The sequence below is a fragment of the Melospiza georgiana genome, chromosome 13, assembly GCF_028018845.1.
Source record: "Melospiza georgiana isolate bMelGeo1 chromosome 13, bMelGeo1.pri, whole genome shotgun sequence".
NCBI classification, from domain to species: domain Eukaryota; kingdom Metazoa; phylum Chordata; class Aves; order Passeriformes; family Passerellidae; genus Melospiza; species Melospiza georgiana.
Window position 1 is genome coordinate 17,898,294 of NC_080442.1, and position 14,896 is coordinate 17,913,189.

General features: G+C 51.1%; 1 protein-coding gene across 1 annotated transcript in view; it reads left to right on the forward strand.

The window, feature by feature from the left end:
* LRRK1 (leucine rich repeat kinase 1) overlaps nucleotides 1-9,910 on the forward strand; it is a 68,505-nt gene extending 58,595 nt beyond the window's left edge. Inside the window, exons 30-33 of the mRNA XM_058033254.1 lie at nucleotides 92-208; nucleotides 5,152-5,987; nucleotides 6,556-6,657; nucleotides 8,525-9,910. Of these exons, the coding sequence (XP_057889237.1) occupies nucleotides 92-208; nucleotides 5,152-5,987; nucleotides 6,556-6,657; nucleotides 8,525-8,702 (1,233 nt within the window). The 3' untranslated portion in view covers nucleotides 8,703-9,910. The remainder of the gene's footprint in view (nucleotides 1-91; nucleotides 209-5,151; nucleotides 5,988-6,555; nucleotides 6,658-8,524) is intronic.
* The last annotated feature ends 4,986 nt before the right edge of the window (nucleotides 9,911-14,896 follow it).

A 14,896-nucleotide genomic window follows, 5' to 3' on the forward strand; every position in this document is an offset into this window, starting at 1 on the left:
GTTTTGGAACCAATTAGATCTTGCTCAGGTATCAAGACATTAAAAGCAGGAGGTGGTTTGCATTTATAGAGTTTTATGTTCTCTTTCACAGGACCAGAAGATTTCTGTGTATGGATTGCAGGGCATGTGTCCCTTAAAGACTCCACTGAAGGGTTTAGACACTCCTGCCACTGTGAGCTGCTTCCTGGTGATGCCTCTTCTGAAGAGGGTAAGGAACAACCCAGGGGAAAAGGGCAGTAGTGAGACTGTGCTGCTGGGCCAAGCTGCCACTCTCAGCTGGTGCTGAAGGGCTTTGCTATGCCCAGGAACATTTTGGCATTGCAAGGAGAAGGTTTCCAGGTCTTTCTGCCTCTGCCAGAGGACAGAGGTGTGGGCAAGAACCTGAGTCAGGGGACCAAAGCTGGCACTTCCAAGCCTGCTGGGAAAATAGTCAAAACAGATCAAATTCCTCAGCAAGGAAGTTTTCCAGCTGCATTTCCACTTCGCTGGAACACAAGGTTTAGGCTGATCAAGCAAAGTGGAGAAGACATGAAACAATAATTAGAATAGAGATTTGTTAAGTGCTAATGCAGGACGTGGGCACATCCAGCCCCTTGTACCCACTGTTTTCCTGGCTGTGCTGTCATTTGTGTGCACAGTCATCCTGAAATGTTATCTGGGCTCAGCCACACTCCTGTTTTGGTTTTGAAGGAGAACACTTAGATAATACAGCTGGTTTGGGTAATGCTCTTATGGGTAACAGGGATAATTGCTCTTATGGGCATTAAAACAAGTTCTGTGTTATCTGCCTTGCCCTGGAGTTGCCACCATCCCGTTCTGGCAGGAGGAATCTGACCTGGGTGCCCATTGTGGGCAAGCCTTGGGAGATGTATAAAAACTGTTTTCCTGCTAAATTACCTCCGTTTGCTTAGAGCCACCTCAAGTGAAAACATGGAATTATGTTCCAACATTACTGGTAGCTGTGTAGTCTTTGCAAATGCCAGCAGGCTGGGATGTGTCTGAGAGCTGCTGGTTTATACCAGGCCTGTCCCGAGCCATTGTCCATTTCTGGCTCTTCTGCTGGGATTGCTGAGTCTGAGGCAGATGGTTTGTGTAAGGTGTGCTGCTGCACTTCCAAACATGGTGTAAGTAGAGCTAAAGTAGGGCATTGATGTAAATTTGGCACAGGGCTGGATTTCTCTGCATCTGTTGGCTTTCCTTGGCTCCCGGACCTGCAGCGTTTGTCCACTGTGGAGTTTCTTTTCTGATGTGTAGGGCAAATTTCTTTTTCATGCTGGCTGAGGTTCCATCCAGGACAGTCGAAGGAACCTTTTGCTTTCAGCTTTTCCACTGTCACACAGCTTGCAAAGCCATTCCTCAGGGGTTACGAGTGGCTTTATGTCTCCTGGTTTCTATTTCCAGTTTGTGGCTTGCCTAGAAAATGTCATAAATAATGCCAGGCCCTACAATAGCAATATTGAGTCTAGACACCTCCCTTCCTCCCCCAACCCTACCCAACCTTCCAGAAATCCACCTCCCTTCAGCTCACTCCTTCTCAGTTTATTGTAGTTACTTTTTCCTCTCTCCTTTCTATGAATGAGTTTGGCAGTGAAATGGCCAGAGCAGCAGCCTGGGGATGTGCAGACCAGGCTGGCAAGAACTAAACCAGCCAGTTCTTCCAAAAAACCTATGTGGAAAGCTTACACTTGTCACACTCACTGCCTGGCCAGCAAGCTGTACCAGAGTTATCACAGTCACTGCTGTCCACTGGAGAAGAGAATTGCATTTCCCTTTAGCTGGTGAGATGTGAGGTAACTTTTAGTCAGAGAATTGCCGAGGGATGTTGCTGGGAAGGGGAATTCTTTACGACTGCCTTGGGAAGGCTGATCCAAAAGAAATAGTTTCCAAAACTTGGTTTCTCATCCAAAGGAAGCATCATGGAAATTTGAAAGCAGGCAAGAGGGGCCCAGAATCTGAAACTCACCCGCCAAGGAAAAGTCTTGTACAATTTAAGCTTTTTGTTGCATGCTTTTTGTCACCAGGATGATTCTTTTTGGTAAACAATACAATTTTCAGCAGAATAAAGCAAACAAATTAGCAAATGAGCAGGTTAAAAAGGGCAAACCAAGACACATTCTGCCTTGGTAGAAGACAAGTGGAGGGAAGAGATGTGGAGGGAGAGAGAAACCTGAATGGGTGCAAATCTTTGGCCCCGCGCAGAAACCTGGAACGCGTGGAAACAAAAGCTGCATTTAAAGGCTGCAGCCAGCAGTGCCAGAGCCTGTGGGGACAGGAGGACGAGGAGGAGGTGCCCAGGCCCTGGTGCAGGGTTTCTTGCTGTTCCTGCTGGCCTGCTGGCAGGGGGACAGGACGTCTGGGGCCGGCTCATCCCCGCTCATCGCTGCGGCGCGGCCCCGCTCGGGGCCTGCCTCTGGCACAGCACGGGGCCTTCAAATGCACTTCTGTTGCTGTGTGTTTGTGTTGGCTCCTCGAGGAGCCCAAATGTTGAAAATGAATTCTGAGAAAGTTACTTAAGGTTTCTGGAGGCTGCAGCCCTGCCTGCCTGCCTGCCTGCCTGCCTTTGGTGGCTGCTGGAATACCCTGGGCAGGGGGGCTTTGCTTCACCAGCACTGGGTAAAATCTGGCAAGAATTAATTATGGCATCTGTGGGGAGGTGGTTTTTGACATGGTCTTCTGCAGAATTGGTCACTCCCTCAGCTCAGTAAGTGAAGGATGGCAGGGTTAAGGGCATTTCTCAGCATTTGCTGCTTGTTTCTCATCTCTCTGAAAGATAACAGCAATGGCTGGATAGAAACAGGTCCTGATAGCTAAGACAGAAAACAATAAATACCGCAATGGAAAAGATACCTCCAGATTTGCTTCCACCATTATTCCATCCCAGACAGGCCAGGATTGGCATTGTTATTACTGGTAACACCAGTGACCCACCTCTGCCTGGTTATGGTGCTGACTGCTCAGTGCCAGGGAAATTTGGCCTGTGGAATCCAAAAGGGAATAGAGATTCTGTTCTGTAGTAGCTGACACTAATCAAGGAATTCAAAATAATTTTTTGTGAAGACTATACTTGGATAATTCAGCATTATCAAATCAAATGAGACAAAATTATAATCTCTGAAGATTTTTATAGTGTCCTGTGTCATGCTAGGAGCAGTTCAGGTTGACATGCCTCATTACAGTTAATATCTGATGCTCCCATTTCAATTTAAATTTTCCATTTCTAATAATAAATGCCTCTTGTGCAGGGTCCTTCAGACTGAAAAACTTGGACCATTTTTTACCAGAGAAATGTGGGCTGTTCTCCTTTGTTTTATTCAGTTTTAAGTAATTGAACTCCCTTCCAAAGAAAAAGTAACCCAAAACCCAGCTTGTGCAAAGCATTGTGCCATGATCCAACCTACTGATGCAACTCCTTGGCAAAGGCACTTCCAGGAGCCTTTGCACCAGATCCACATGGCAGCAGGAACATGGCACTGAGCACTGCAGGTCGTTGGGGTTTCTTTTAATTAGTGGTTAGAGAATTGGGACTGGACTGAGTTAGTCCAAGCCCCATTTCACAACTTTCCACTTGCTTTCCTAGTTTTTCCCATTACAGTAAAATTCTGCTGTGATCTGGATTAGTCATAGCGGCTCAGTGCTCTCGTGGTTTTACTCATACTTGGTGAGCAGAGAGTGTCTCTTTGTCCAGGACTCAAAATGAGCCTTGCAAGCAGAGCTGTCAATTAAATAACACTCACCCTGCACTACCTGCCCCCCAATAGCTGGGACAAGCCAGTATACTGATTTTTCCAAGGGTTTACAGCCTGAGAACTATTGTCCAGGCCTGACAGAATCAAGATCCCTGGAAGGGCACAGGGATGCCTTAATTTAGTTTTTGCATTCCCAGCTAAGGATGACTGAGCCCTCAGCCCCTCACTGGCATCCTGGGCATGCCAAAGACAGGGCTTTCCACTGTGGAGAGCCTGAGCAGGGGCAAGGTTGTGTCAGCTCTGTGCTGCTCTGTCTGGTTCTGTTTGGTTAGCTGTGCTTAGTCCAGGCAGCAAAGAAGCCCTGGGTAAAATGGTCTTTATTTAGAATTTATTGCTCCACAGGGAGGAAAGAGAAAGGCCTTTGAGGTAAGTATTGTTTTATCTGCTTCACACATGGGGGAGTTTCTGGTAGAGGCCCAAGGTCAGGGGAAGTTTTGTTCCCAAGAGATCAATTTCCCAGCCTGTTTAACAGCATTTGCCCCGCTGGGATGAGCTGGAGGAGTTGCTGAGCCGTGGCCTTCTCAGCAGCTCCTGCCCCTGGGACACGAGGGAGGCATGGCCACGGAGCTGGAGCTGTGTCCAGCACATCTGTGCATTTAGGGACAGGTTTTTACCCACCTGCAGAATTGTTCATGGCACTTGGCAGGTGCTTTGCTGCTGCTGTGTGCCCTGGGCTGGGATGTGTGAGCTGCCAGGGATCCCAGAGCCAGACCACGTCCCTGGGAGGAGCAGAGCTCTCAGAGCCGCAGACTCTGGGTGAGGAGCAATCACTGGATGCTCTTGTTTGTGAGAATATTGGCTCCCTCTTTCCATTTTTACTGCATTTCTTCCATTCCTCTCCTACCTACATTGATAGCAATAGCTTTACTCCTTTTTGGAAGTGAGCCGGGTTTCTACAGCTAGATTCCTGGGATCATGGTGGCTGTCTCTGAACATACTCCAGCTTGAATTTGTTAACCTTCAGGGCAGGCTGCCAGGTCCATCTGTCCGCCCCTGCCAGTAAAGAGAGAGGTAATGCTGGGTGAAAGGAGCCTGGCTCTGCAGCAGCTTCTAGGGAGTGACTCCTTTTTATGTTGTGTTATCTCTCTTCTGGGGTAAGTTACTGATGTTCTTGCAGAATGTGAGAGGCAGGCAGAGCTTCTGGGAATGAAAACCCTTCTATTATAAAGAAGCAAAGAAACAGAAAAAAATTCTTTGCTGTGAGGGTGGTGAGGTCCTGGCACAGAGAGGTGTTGGACTCCTATCCCTGGAAGTGTTCAGGGCCAGGTTGGATGGGGCTTGGAGCAGCCTGGTCTAGTGGAAGGTGTCCCTGCCCATGGCAGAGGGATGGAATGAGATGATCATTTAGGTTCCTTCCAACCCAACCATTCTATAATTCCATGAAATTTTTCTCTCTTTCTCGCAGAACTCATATGTGGTGCTGGCTGGCTTGTCAGATGGGCTGGTAGCCGTGTTTTCAGTGTCCCAGGGCCTGCCAGGAGACAACTGCTCCTACCTGTGCTCCCACACAGCCAACAGGTCCAAGTTCAACATCCCCGACAGCGACCCGCGGCAGAACCCGTACCCGGTGAGGGCCATGGAGGTGACGGGCAGCGGGGCCGAGGTGTGGTACAGCAACGGCCCCGGGCTCCTGGTCATCGACTGCGCCTCCATGGAGATCAGCAGGAGGCTGGAGCCCTTCAGCCCGCCCTCCGTCATCGCATCCATCGCCTGCAACTCCGAGTGCCACGGCGAGGAGGTGCTCTGGTGTCTGGACGACAAGAGCAACTTCCTGGTGATGTACCACGCCACCAGCTACCAGCTCTGCGCTCGCTACTTCTGCGGGGACTGCAGCCCCCTCAGGGACATGTTCACCATCCAGCAGCCCTCGGCTGCCATCCCGGCCACGGCCCCCATCAGCCACGGCGTGGTGGAGAGCAACCCCCCGGGGGACATGAGCATCATGTACAGCCCAGACGTGGGCACCCAGATCCTGAACCACCAGGACTCGCTCACAGATTACTGCTCTGTGTCTTCCTACTCCTCCTCGCCTCCCAACGCCGTGACCCGCTGCCCCTCCAGCCTGCCCAGCTCGCCCCTGAGCTCTTCCAGTGCACCCTTCTCCACGGATTTTGAGGAGTCTGAGAAATTCCACGAGCTGAAGGCTCCCCTGGATCACGATGCTTCACCTGTGGGTGATAACACAGAGCATCTCCAAGCAGTCAAGATTCTTCCCGTAAAAGACCTCATCTGGATCCCCAGGTAAGTGGGTCACTTAACCAGGCAACTTAGTCAAAATCCCTCCTGGCTGAGCATGAGATTAACTCAGGCTAATTCAGCAGCTTTGACATTCCCAGTATGATTCACCTGGCCAGAAAGTCAAGTTACCATTAAGAAATTCTGTTCCCCGTATAATGGAACATGGATTTTCTCTGCCTTTTGGAATTATGCAGTGTTGAGCAGAGTGGGCCACGTGGAAAGCCTTGCTGGGTTGGTTTCAGCAGAATGAGAAGGGGGTGGTCAGACTCCAAGCGGTGTTTCCCCAACTACTGAGGAAACAAAGAGCAGCAGGCAGCCTCCTTGCTTGGACACAGCCCTGGCAAGTCCTGCTGCCTCCTGTGGAGCTGATGGGAACCTCTGGGAAGCTGAGTTTGCTTGTCACAGGATCTCTCACTGCACTGGATTCAGGATGCCCCCGTGGCATCACGGTGCCCCCTCTGTGCCTGCAGGTGGGCATGGAGCAGAGGATGGATATATCCAGCATGGATCTTCCTCAGCTGACAGCATCCCCAGTGCTGAGGATGTGACTTCTCCCTCGTTTTTCTTCCAGGAGAGGAGGGGACATCATTGTGATCGGGCTGGAGAAGGAGTCGGGCACGCAGCGGGGCAGAGTGATCGCGGTGCTCAAGGCGGCTGAGCTGGCTCCCTATGGGTGAGGCTGCCTGGGCACACCAGGGGCACAGGGGGCTGGGGGTGCACGGGGGGCTCTGCAGGCTCTCAGGGCTCTTGGGAACTTCTCTTGGCTCCCAGCAGCTTCTGAGGAGTTCCCAGTGGGAGGACACAGTTGCTGGTTGCACATCAAGGCTCTTAGAGAGGGGCAGACAGCAAGGAGAAGGCTCTGTGACTGCAGCCTGGTCTCCAAAATCCACAGAGATTGAGCACCCCATAATGACACAGACAGGGCCATGCACAATGTGATCGAGTTGGCCTGATGCTGCCTGGTGCTGGCTCCCTGTGCTCTGAGGGCACCTGGCAGAAGGTCAGAGCAGCCTGGCAGCCTCAGCCCTGTGCTCAGAACAAGAGGTGTATTTATGCAGAGCACGGCGCTTGTCTGTGGCTGCATTCACGTGGGTCAGGTTGATGTTCTGGCTCTAAATGAGCACCTTTGTGCTGTGGGCAGTGACAGGCCAGGGGACGGCTCCTGGAGCACAGGGGAGAGCAGTTATATACGTTAATTTAAAATGTTTCATACAGAGAAGGAGAGTCAAGGAAATAAATAGCTGCTGGAGAGGGGGGGTGTTCCTGCTGATCACTTAAATACCGGTCTGGGATTGTACTATTTATGTCCAAACAAATGCAGGTTAAGCAGTGCTAAGGATTATAAATGATCATTTATTACTGCCAGGTAAACACAACAGGAGATCAAAGGCTCCTGCCATTCCCTCTACTCTGAACTGAGTGTCTTTATCTTTAGCTGGGAGGAGAGAATTCTCTTTATTGGTCACAGATACTCTTAGGTTTGTTTTGCTTAACTGAGATTGAGTGTGGAGTTCAGGTAAAGTGATTCCACATCTCACACCTGTCCTGCCCTGCTGCCTGGCTGGACCAGGCACCATGGCCACTGACCCTCCCTGTTTGAGCAGCAGGATAAAGGGCAGAAGGGGAGGAATAGGAGGGGGCTGCTTGAATGGCACAGCAGAGCAGGAAGGGGGCTTTGTAGGGGCAGTTTGTAATAACAGCCAGCTGCCAAGGAGAGTCCTGTGGCCAGTGCTCCCAGCTGGGCACCTTTGTGAGGAAACACTTTGGCACCAACCTTCCCCATCTGCTGTGGGAGTGGGGGAAGGAGCCCAGTGAGGGCTGTACTCCTGTCCCTTGGACCCTGCAAGGGCAAAGTGTCATTGTCTGCCCAGTCACCTCCCTGTGAGCTACCTGCAGGGCCAGCTTCAACAGACACCATGAAGGGAAGGACACAGAACACAGACCACACAGATGCCTGAGTGCTGCCACAGCTGTGCCTGCTGCTCTGGGCTCGGGGCTCAGCCCCTGAGCTGACACAGGCAGGCTCCATCCCACTTCCATGTTTTACTCCAGGCTCTGGAAGCTCTCAGCTCTCAGGCTCTCTGTCAGCTGTGTTATGATGGAGCTGTTCTGAAAATGCCCAGCTGGCAGCGGGAACAAGAGTCTGTGGATTTAGCAAATCAGGAGATTAGCAGCAACTTCAAATGCCACGGCAGACTTAAGCCCCCACCTGCATATTTAGGCACCTGAATCCCTTTAAAAACCTTTTCCCATGTCACTGAGCTGCTTGGTTTTGATGTGACACAGTTTCTGATCCCTCTCTTTGTAACATTCTCCTTGCTGAAGGATTTGCAGCTTATAAAAAGCTTGTGTAGCTGGAAGGGAAGCTCATGAGCCAGTGCTGCACTCACAGAGCTGCCCTTCCCTGCAATGCCCTTCCCTGTAATTCCTGTCCCTGTAACATCCTTCCCTTTAATGCCCTTCCCTGTCCTCTCCCTGTAACTCCTTTCCCTGCAGTTCCCTTCCCTGTAACTCCCTTCCCTGCTCTCTGCTCCTCCCAGGACGCTGGTGGACGCGGCTCTGGTGGCGAGGGACACGGTGGTGTGCTGCTTTGAGAATGAGCACATGGAGAGGTGCCTGGCTGTCTGGAGGGGCTGGAGTGCCAGAGACTTTGACATTTTCTACCAGGCCTACGAGGAGCTGGGCAGGCTGGAGACCTGCATGCGCAAGAGAAGGTAGTGCCCGTGGCGCTGCACCCGCACAGCGGGAGCGTCCTGGACTCGGAGACACACCAGGGCTGATGGGGGAGTGTGTGCCTGGTTTGCTGCTAGTGAGCACCCTGGGGTTCCCACAGCCCCACCAGGGCCTTTGGGGAGTGAAGAAGCCGCTGTGAGCAGGGCTGGGAGCTGGGCCAGCTCCCTGCTCTGTCACACGCTCCCCTGTACTGGTGAGAGCAAAGTTTGCTCATCCCCCGATTTCCAGTTTGTCCTTCCCCGTTTTGAATTCCTTCCTCACCTTCAGCATGCCCTGGCTGCTGCTGCTGCTGTTGTTGTGTGTGTGTCAGCCAGGGAAGCTCCGTGGGCTCTGCCCTGGGTGTCTGAGCACGTCCCAGTCCTGCTGCCTGCTGGCCGGCAGCGCGGGCACCGAGGGCTGGCTCGCCCTGTTCCCAGGAGGAATGCACCTGCTGGAATCCCTGCACTGTGGGGCTGCTTCCCACCTCCCTGCAACTCCCTTAGTTAGGGTGTGTGTCCTACTTCAGCTGTAGTCCCTGTGTAGAGACCTCCTGGTGTAGGAGCCAGTGAGAAGCTGTGGCTGGCCACTGCATTTCTGGTTCCTAGAAGCTGTAGTGGTGCAGAGTTCCTGTGAGGGAGCCCAAAACAAGGAATGCTGCACCAGGAGTGCCAGGAGCACTGCACCAGGAGTGAGTGAGCTGGCTCATGGCACTGCTGCCTTGTCAATGGAGCTGATGGAAAACAAAGCCACTGGGTGTGACAGATATTCCTGATGGAAGAGAAGGGAGCCCAGGAAGGTTGATAAGCTGTCTCTGCTCCACTCCTGTTTCTCTTGGGAAATGCACTCTGGAGCAGCAGGAACACAATAAGCTCAGTTTGCCTGTGTATCTGTGCAGCTTCTGCCCACCACAGCTCGTATTTTATCTTCATTAGTGGCCTGGGATGCTGTATTGGCTCTAAATCCAATTGCACTTAATTATCCCAAGCATGTACAGCAGTGTAAAGAGTGCCCCCAGCTAAGCACCCTGTATAAAGGTGTACAGTTTGAATTTTGGACCTTTCCTTTTCTTTTTTTTTATCCCAAGAATCTCGTGTGAGCATCGGCAAGGCTGGCCAAGGCCGAACGGGCAGGTTAACCCTCTGGTTCACATTTCTGTTGCAGGCTGCTAAAATATCCTTCTTCAGAAACAGAATGTATCTTAAAATAAACTGATTCCTCCCCAGGATGACACTGCATTGGTGGTTTTTATTGGAAACCCAACTGGCACTGGTTGTTTGGGGGTTGCAGTGTGATTCAAGTTCTGGTTGTGATGGGCACAGCTGGAGTCAGGGCTGTGAGTGCAGACTGTCTCCATTCCTGGCCTTGCCTGGGACTGTCCCTGTGCCTCTCCAGCAGCTCATGATCAGATATGGCAGCACCAAAATTTCCCTCCCTTGCCAGGACAGGCTCTCTGCCTCTGTCTCAGGGCTGGGCCGAGGTCTCATGGTCACCTTTTCCAGCTGCCAGATTCCTTTGACTTGCAGGAACTCTTCCCATGATACCTGAAGCATCAACAGGAGCTACAAAGGGGCTCATTCTTTCATTCAGCCTTGCAGGTTTCCTTTGAGGAAATATCCTGTGGGACAACCACAGCAGTTCCTTACTGTCCCTGTTGACCAGCACACCTTGGGTGCTGTGCTGCTCCCAAAGCCAGCGTGGGCTTGTGCCCACCATGGGCTGCCCAGTGCCCGTGAGGAAGCTGGAGCATCTCCCAGACCTTGGGTGGGCCCTGGCCAAGGCCTGGACACAGCAGGGCCTTTGTTGTGCTGGACAAGACCCTTCCTGACACACAAGAGATCCCTGCTTTGCCAGGTGGGTCAGGGTGCTCAGCTAGGGAGGGAGCAGAAGGGGGTGGCACCTGGGTTTCATGGGACCTCTGAGTGGTGGGTGTGTGTCCCAGAACCTCCAGGAGCAGGGGGTTGCTTCCCAAAAGCAGTTCAGAGCCTGAGTGTGGCTACCCTGGAATAAGAGCAAAATCCCCCCCTCAGCAGCCCTGAAACCTCATTAGCACAAGGCTCCATTAAGTGAGCACTGCACGTGCTGCAGGAATGATTCCCCGGGGGCTGAAATAAACAGACATTGGAAACAAAATTAAATCAACTCCCACCAGTTCAAACAGTTTGAGATTTCAGTGCTCCTGTTCTCCTGATGGCAGGTACAGGTGAGGGGCATCAGGGGCAAGGGGTGGGGTCACAGCCAAAGGCAGCAAAAACTCCAGAGCCCGGGAACAAGGGGCAGGAGGAGCCCCAGGTGTGGGTCTGGGGGACCTGCACCTATCTCAGTCCTCACTGTTGTGTTTCAGCTGATAAAAATAAGCCCAAGCAGGGCCCTGGCAGGGGGTTATTCCTTCAGCTGACAGAGGAGAGGCAAGAGAACAGCAAGAGAACAGCTTTGGGCTTGGTGCTGGGGGGGAAGCGGATGCTCTGGGAGTGGATTAACCCCAGCACCAGCAGTGGGAGGGCAGGGCGTGCCAGGGGTGTTAGTTACTCATCAAGGAAGCAAAATGAGATGAACAGGACCAGCCTGGGATTAACTGAGCCCAAAAGCCCCCCCAGCTTCACTCCCTCACTCCTGAGAGCAGAGCCATGCACATCCCTGGGCTTTTCCCTGGAGTGCTCCATGGTGCTTTACCTGCTTTGAAAGGACTGGATTCAATTCCCAACTGGATACTGATTCCTGTTCCTGGTTTGGGCTGTTTCTTTGCTGGCATCAGTGCAGAGTCAGGCCCTGGGATGAAGAACAGCTGTGCCCAATATCCCAGTTTGGGGCATGGCCTGAGTATTCCTGGGGGGAGGCATGATGTAGGGGCAAACTACAGGTTGTATCCCATATCCTGATGCCCACTCAGGACATTTTGGGTGCACAGACCCCACCAGTCTGGGGCTGTCCAAACCCTACCTACCCCTCCCTGTGTAGGAAAATGGGAATATTACAGCTCATTCTGCTAGGAAAGGAAAGAAGGGCTGGCTGTGGCACACAGTGCCCTCCACAGTGGGCAGGAATTGTAATTTAATTGTATATTAATGCAAAACTTCACCTCCTGTGCCCCCAGGACAGGGAAGGCAGGTGAACACTGACACAGCAGCTGGATGCTCCCCATCCCACACAGCACCAAGGGCTCTCAGCTTCAGCAGAAGGAAAAAGGTGATTTCTAAGGGAGCTGGGGAAGGGGCAGCACTGGCTGCTTTGTATTCTGCTACCGAAAGGACAGAGGAAATGAGTTTTCTTTAAAAGCTTTAAAAGGACAGGAAATACTCTGGTTATCTGAGGCCTGTCCTCAGCTTACCCCTGGGTTTGGCTTCAGGGGCTTAACCCAGGTGGAGCAGGGTGAGGATGGGGCTGGGGATGGAGATGGGGAGGAGGGTGGAGATTGTGATGAAGATCAGGGTGAGGATGGGGCCCGGGATGGGGATGGGGATGAAAATGAGGAGAAGGAAGGGATCAGGAATGGGGCTTGGGATAAGAATGGTGCCTAGGATGGGGCTGGGGCCGAGCTCACCTGCTCAGCACTGGGGACAGAGCACACCCCAGCCCACGAGTGGAACATCCACAGCAGTTCAGGTTTCCCAGGGCTGTTCTGGTTCCACCCCAGCACTCAGAGCCATGCTGGCACAGCAAACAGCCTTTATCTGCCCCACATCCCAGCCTGTTTGCACTGGAAGCTTGTTTTATCACACAACCACTTTAAACTCTTCCCCATTTGGGTTTTGGGAAAACCTAGAGTTTTCAGCCCTCTAGGTGAAAAGTCAGTGAAACACAAAGATGGTGGTACTCTTTTGTCTTCTTTTTCTAAAAGGTGGAGCAGGACCCTGGCAAAGTCCTCTTGACACCCCCAACCAAAGAGGGGGGACCCCCATTTCCAAGAGACTCCAGCCCAGCCTGCTGGAAATGTTGGAGCCAATCTGGTCAATTAAAGTTGAGGTTTTTATTGAATTAAAGTGTGAAAGTAAATTCAGCCAGCATTTTTTTTTTTAATGTTAATTTTTTTCACCCCCCTCATAAAAGTGATTTAGAAGGTGGTAGGGATTCCTGGGCTGGAAGAGACCTGGGAGATGGTTCTGGAGCTTGGAAAGGACATGGACACGTTCCTCACACCTGGGAGTGTCGGCAGCAGTTCGGACGTGAGGAATAAAAGTGGTTCTGGCAGCAGCAGCCAGGTAAAATCCAGGAAAACAGCTGGAAAGGATTCCTCATGGGATGCAGTGCCTTGGCTGGGCAGCCCAGGTTGTCTCCAAGACTGTCTAGGCCTGGAAGGAGGTGGTTTGTGAGCTCCAACTGGGATCAAACCCCTGAATTTGCTCCGGTCAGCACAAAAACTCACCCTGGCAGAGTCCCTGAAAAGGGCAGTGTCCCACCAGCCCAGGGATCAGCAAGGAGCAGGAGCCCAGCGGGGCCTGGACCTTCTCCCCATTTTTAATGCCTCTGCAAGATTTTCCTTCCAAAAGCTCCCGGCTGTGGCTGGCTGTGCATGCCGAGTATTTTTAGCAAGTATTCATGCGAAACAGCTCAGGATAATAATTTGCAATGTAAAGTTAGAGGCTTCCACAAAAACTCAGAGTAAGCAGATTTGGGTCAGCAGGACTTTGTGCTGATTGTGCTGAAAGGAACCATCCAGCCAGGTCCAGGGGAGCCACATGGGGCTGGAGCTGGGCATTGAGTTTTCTGGGTAATAAACCCTCACTGTGCCCACAGGACCAAACCCTGAAATCCTTCCATGGGCTGTGACTCTGCAAAGTCACAGATAAATAATGTCACAAGTAAACAGCCACATCCAGCATGACAGCCACCAGAGTAGCCACTGCCTTTCTGGACTCACATTTTCCCCCATCTCTTTTTGCCATCACTGATCCTTGAGCAGGAGGGAAAAGCTTTGAGAAAACAGAGTTAATAAATCCAGCTCCTCAGCCAGGGGGGAGCAGAGAAGGTGAAGGCTTTAACACCACGTGCCCAGGGGCTGCAAAGCTCTGTGTGGGTGGGAGTTTTACTGCTCTGAGGATGCCACAGCATCCAGCCCAGCTTACCTGCACCAGAATGACGAGGGGAAGAATTGTCTCGCATTTTTAATTGTTTTAATAAAGAACCAAAGCATCTCTATAGACCGAGCACCACATCCTTCATTTTCAGGATGACACCATCTCATTTTCTCACACCTCTGTGGCCCAGAGGAAAACACTCCATGGTTTTCCTGCTTCCTCAGGGTGAGGGAAACTTCTGTCCGAAGCAAACAACCGGAGTAAATTGAGGATGAAGTGTCCCAGCCCCAGAAGGGATTTTTGTCAAGGCTGGGTTAGTGCCTACAAGCTGATGATTCTGCCCAGCTCCTTACAAGCGGAGCAGCAAATGCCACTTACTTTAGTATAAAATGGGGCTTATGTGTTTAGACTTTGTCATAAAGGGTTATAATTAAAACTTCACTTTAAAATGGACTTCTCTTAAGCTGTGAGTCCATAAAATATGTGATCAATTGCGATGTGAGGCCTCGAGGGCTGCTGCAAGCTTGGTACAAAACTCACTTTTAATAGAGATTTGGTAGCAGAATTAGAACTGCAGCAACTCAAAAAAAAACCCCAATACCACATGGTGCTGTTCTCAAAATGGCTTTTTCCAGTTACATTCTGCTTTTACCAGCTGTTATGGGCTAAAAAAAGTCCTACATAATCATAAATGTTAATAAATACAGTACAAGTAGGGGCTTTTTTCCTCCATTTTGCCACCATTCTTTGGGGTGCATTTTCTTTAAGCTCTTTTCTGTACCACAAATACAAGTTGGGTTGTTTGTTTGTTTTGGTTTTGGTGGATTTTCTCCTTTTCCCTTTCCCTTGTGTGAAGAAACACCTCTGCAATCCCTAAGATTCCTGCTTTGGGACTTAATTTTGTCCTCACACCAACACCAAACAACTCCTAGAGCTATTAAAAAATAAGTGCTCAACCCACTTAATAATTATTTTTACCGTGTTTTGAACACACAAAACATTAGGGCACCATGCAGCCTTGTCACTGTATGCATTTGAAATGTACACTCGGGTATTTTCATGCAGCAGAAGCACTTTAAACATTTTCATGAGGAAAAAGTCAAAACCAGGGAATGGCACAGCTCATCAGCACCAGCTCCTGATCAATGGGTTTGTTCTGCCTTCCCTCAGAGCCAAGGTGTAAACCCT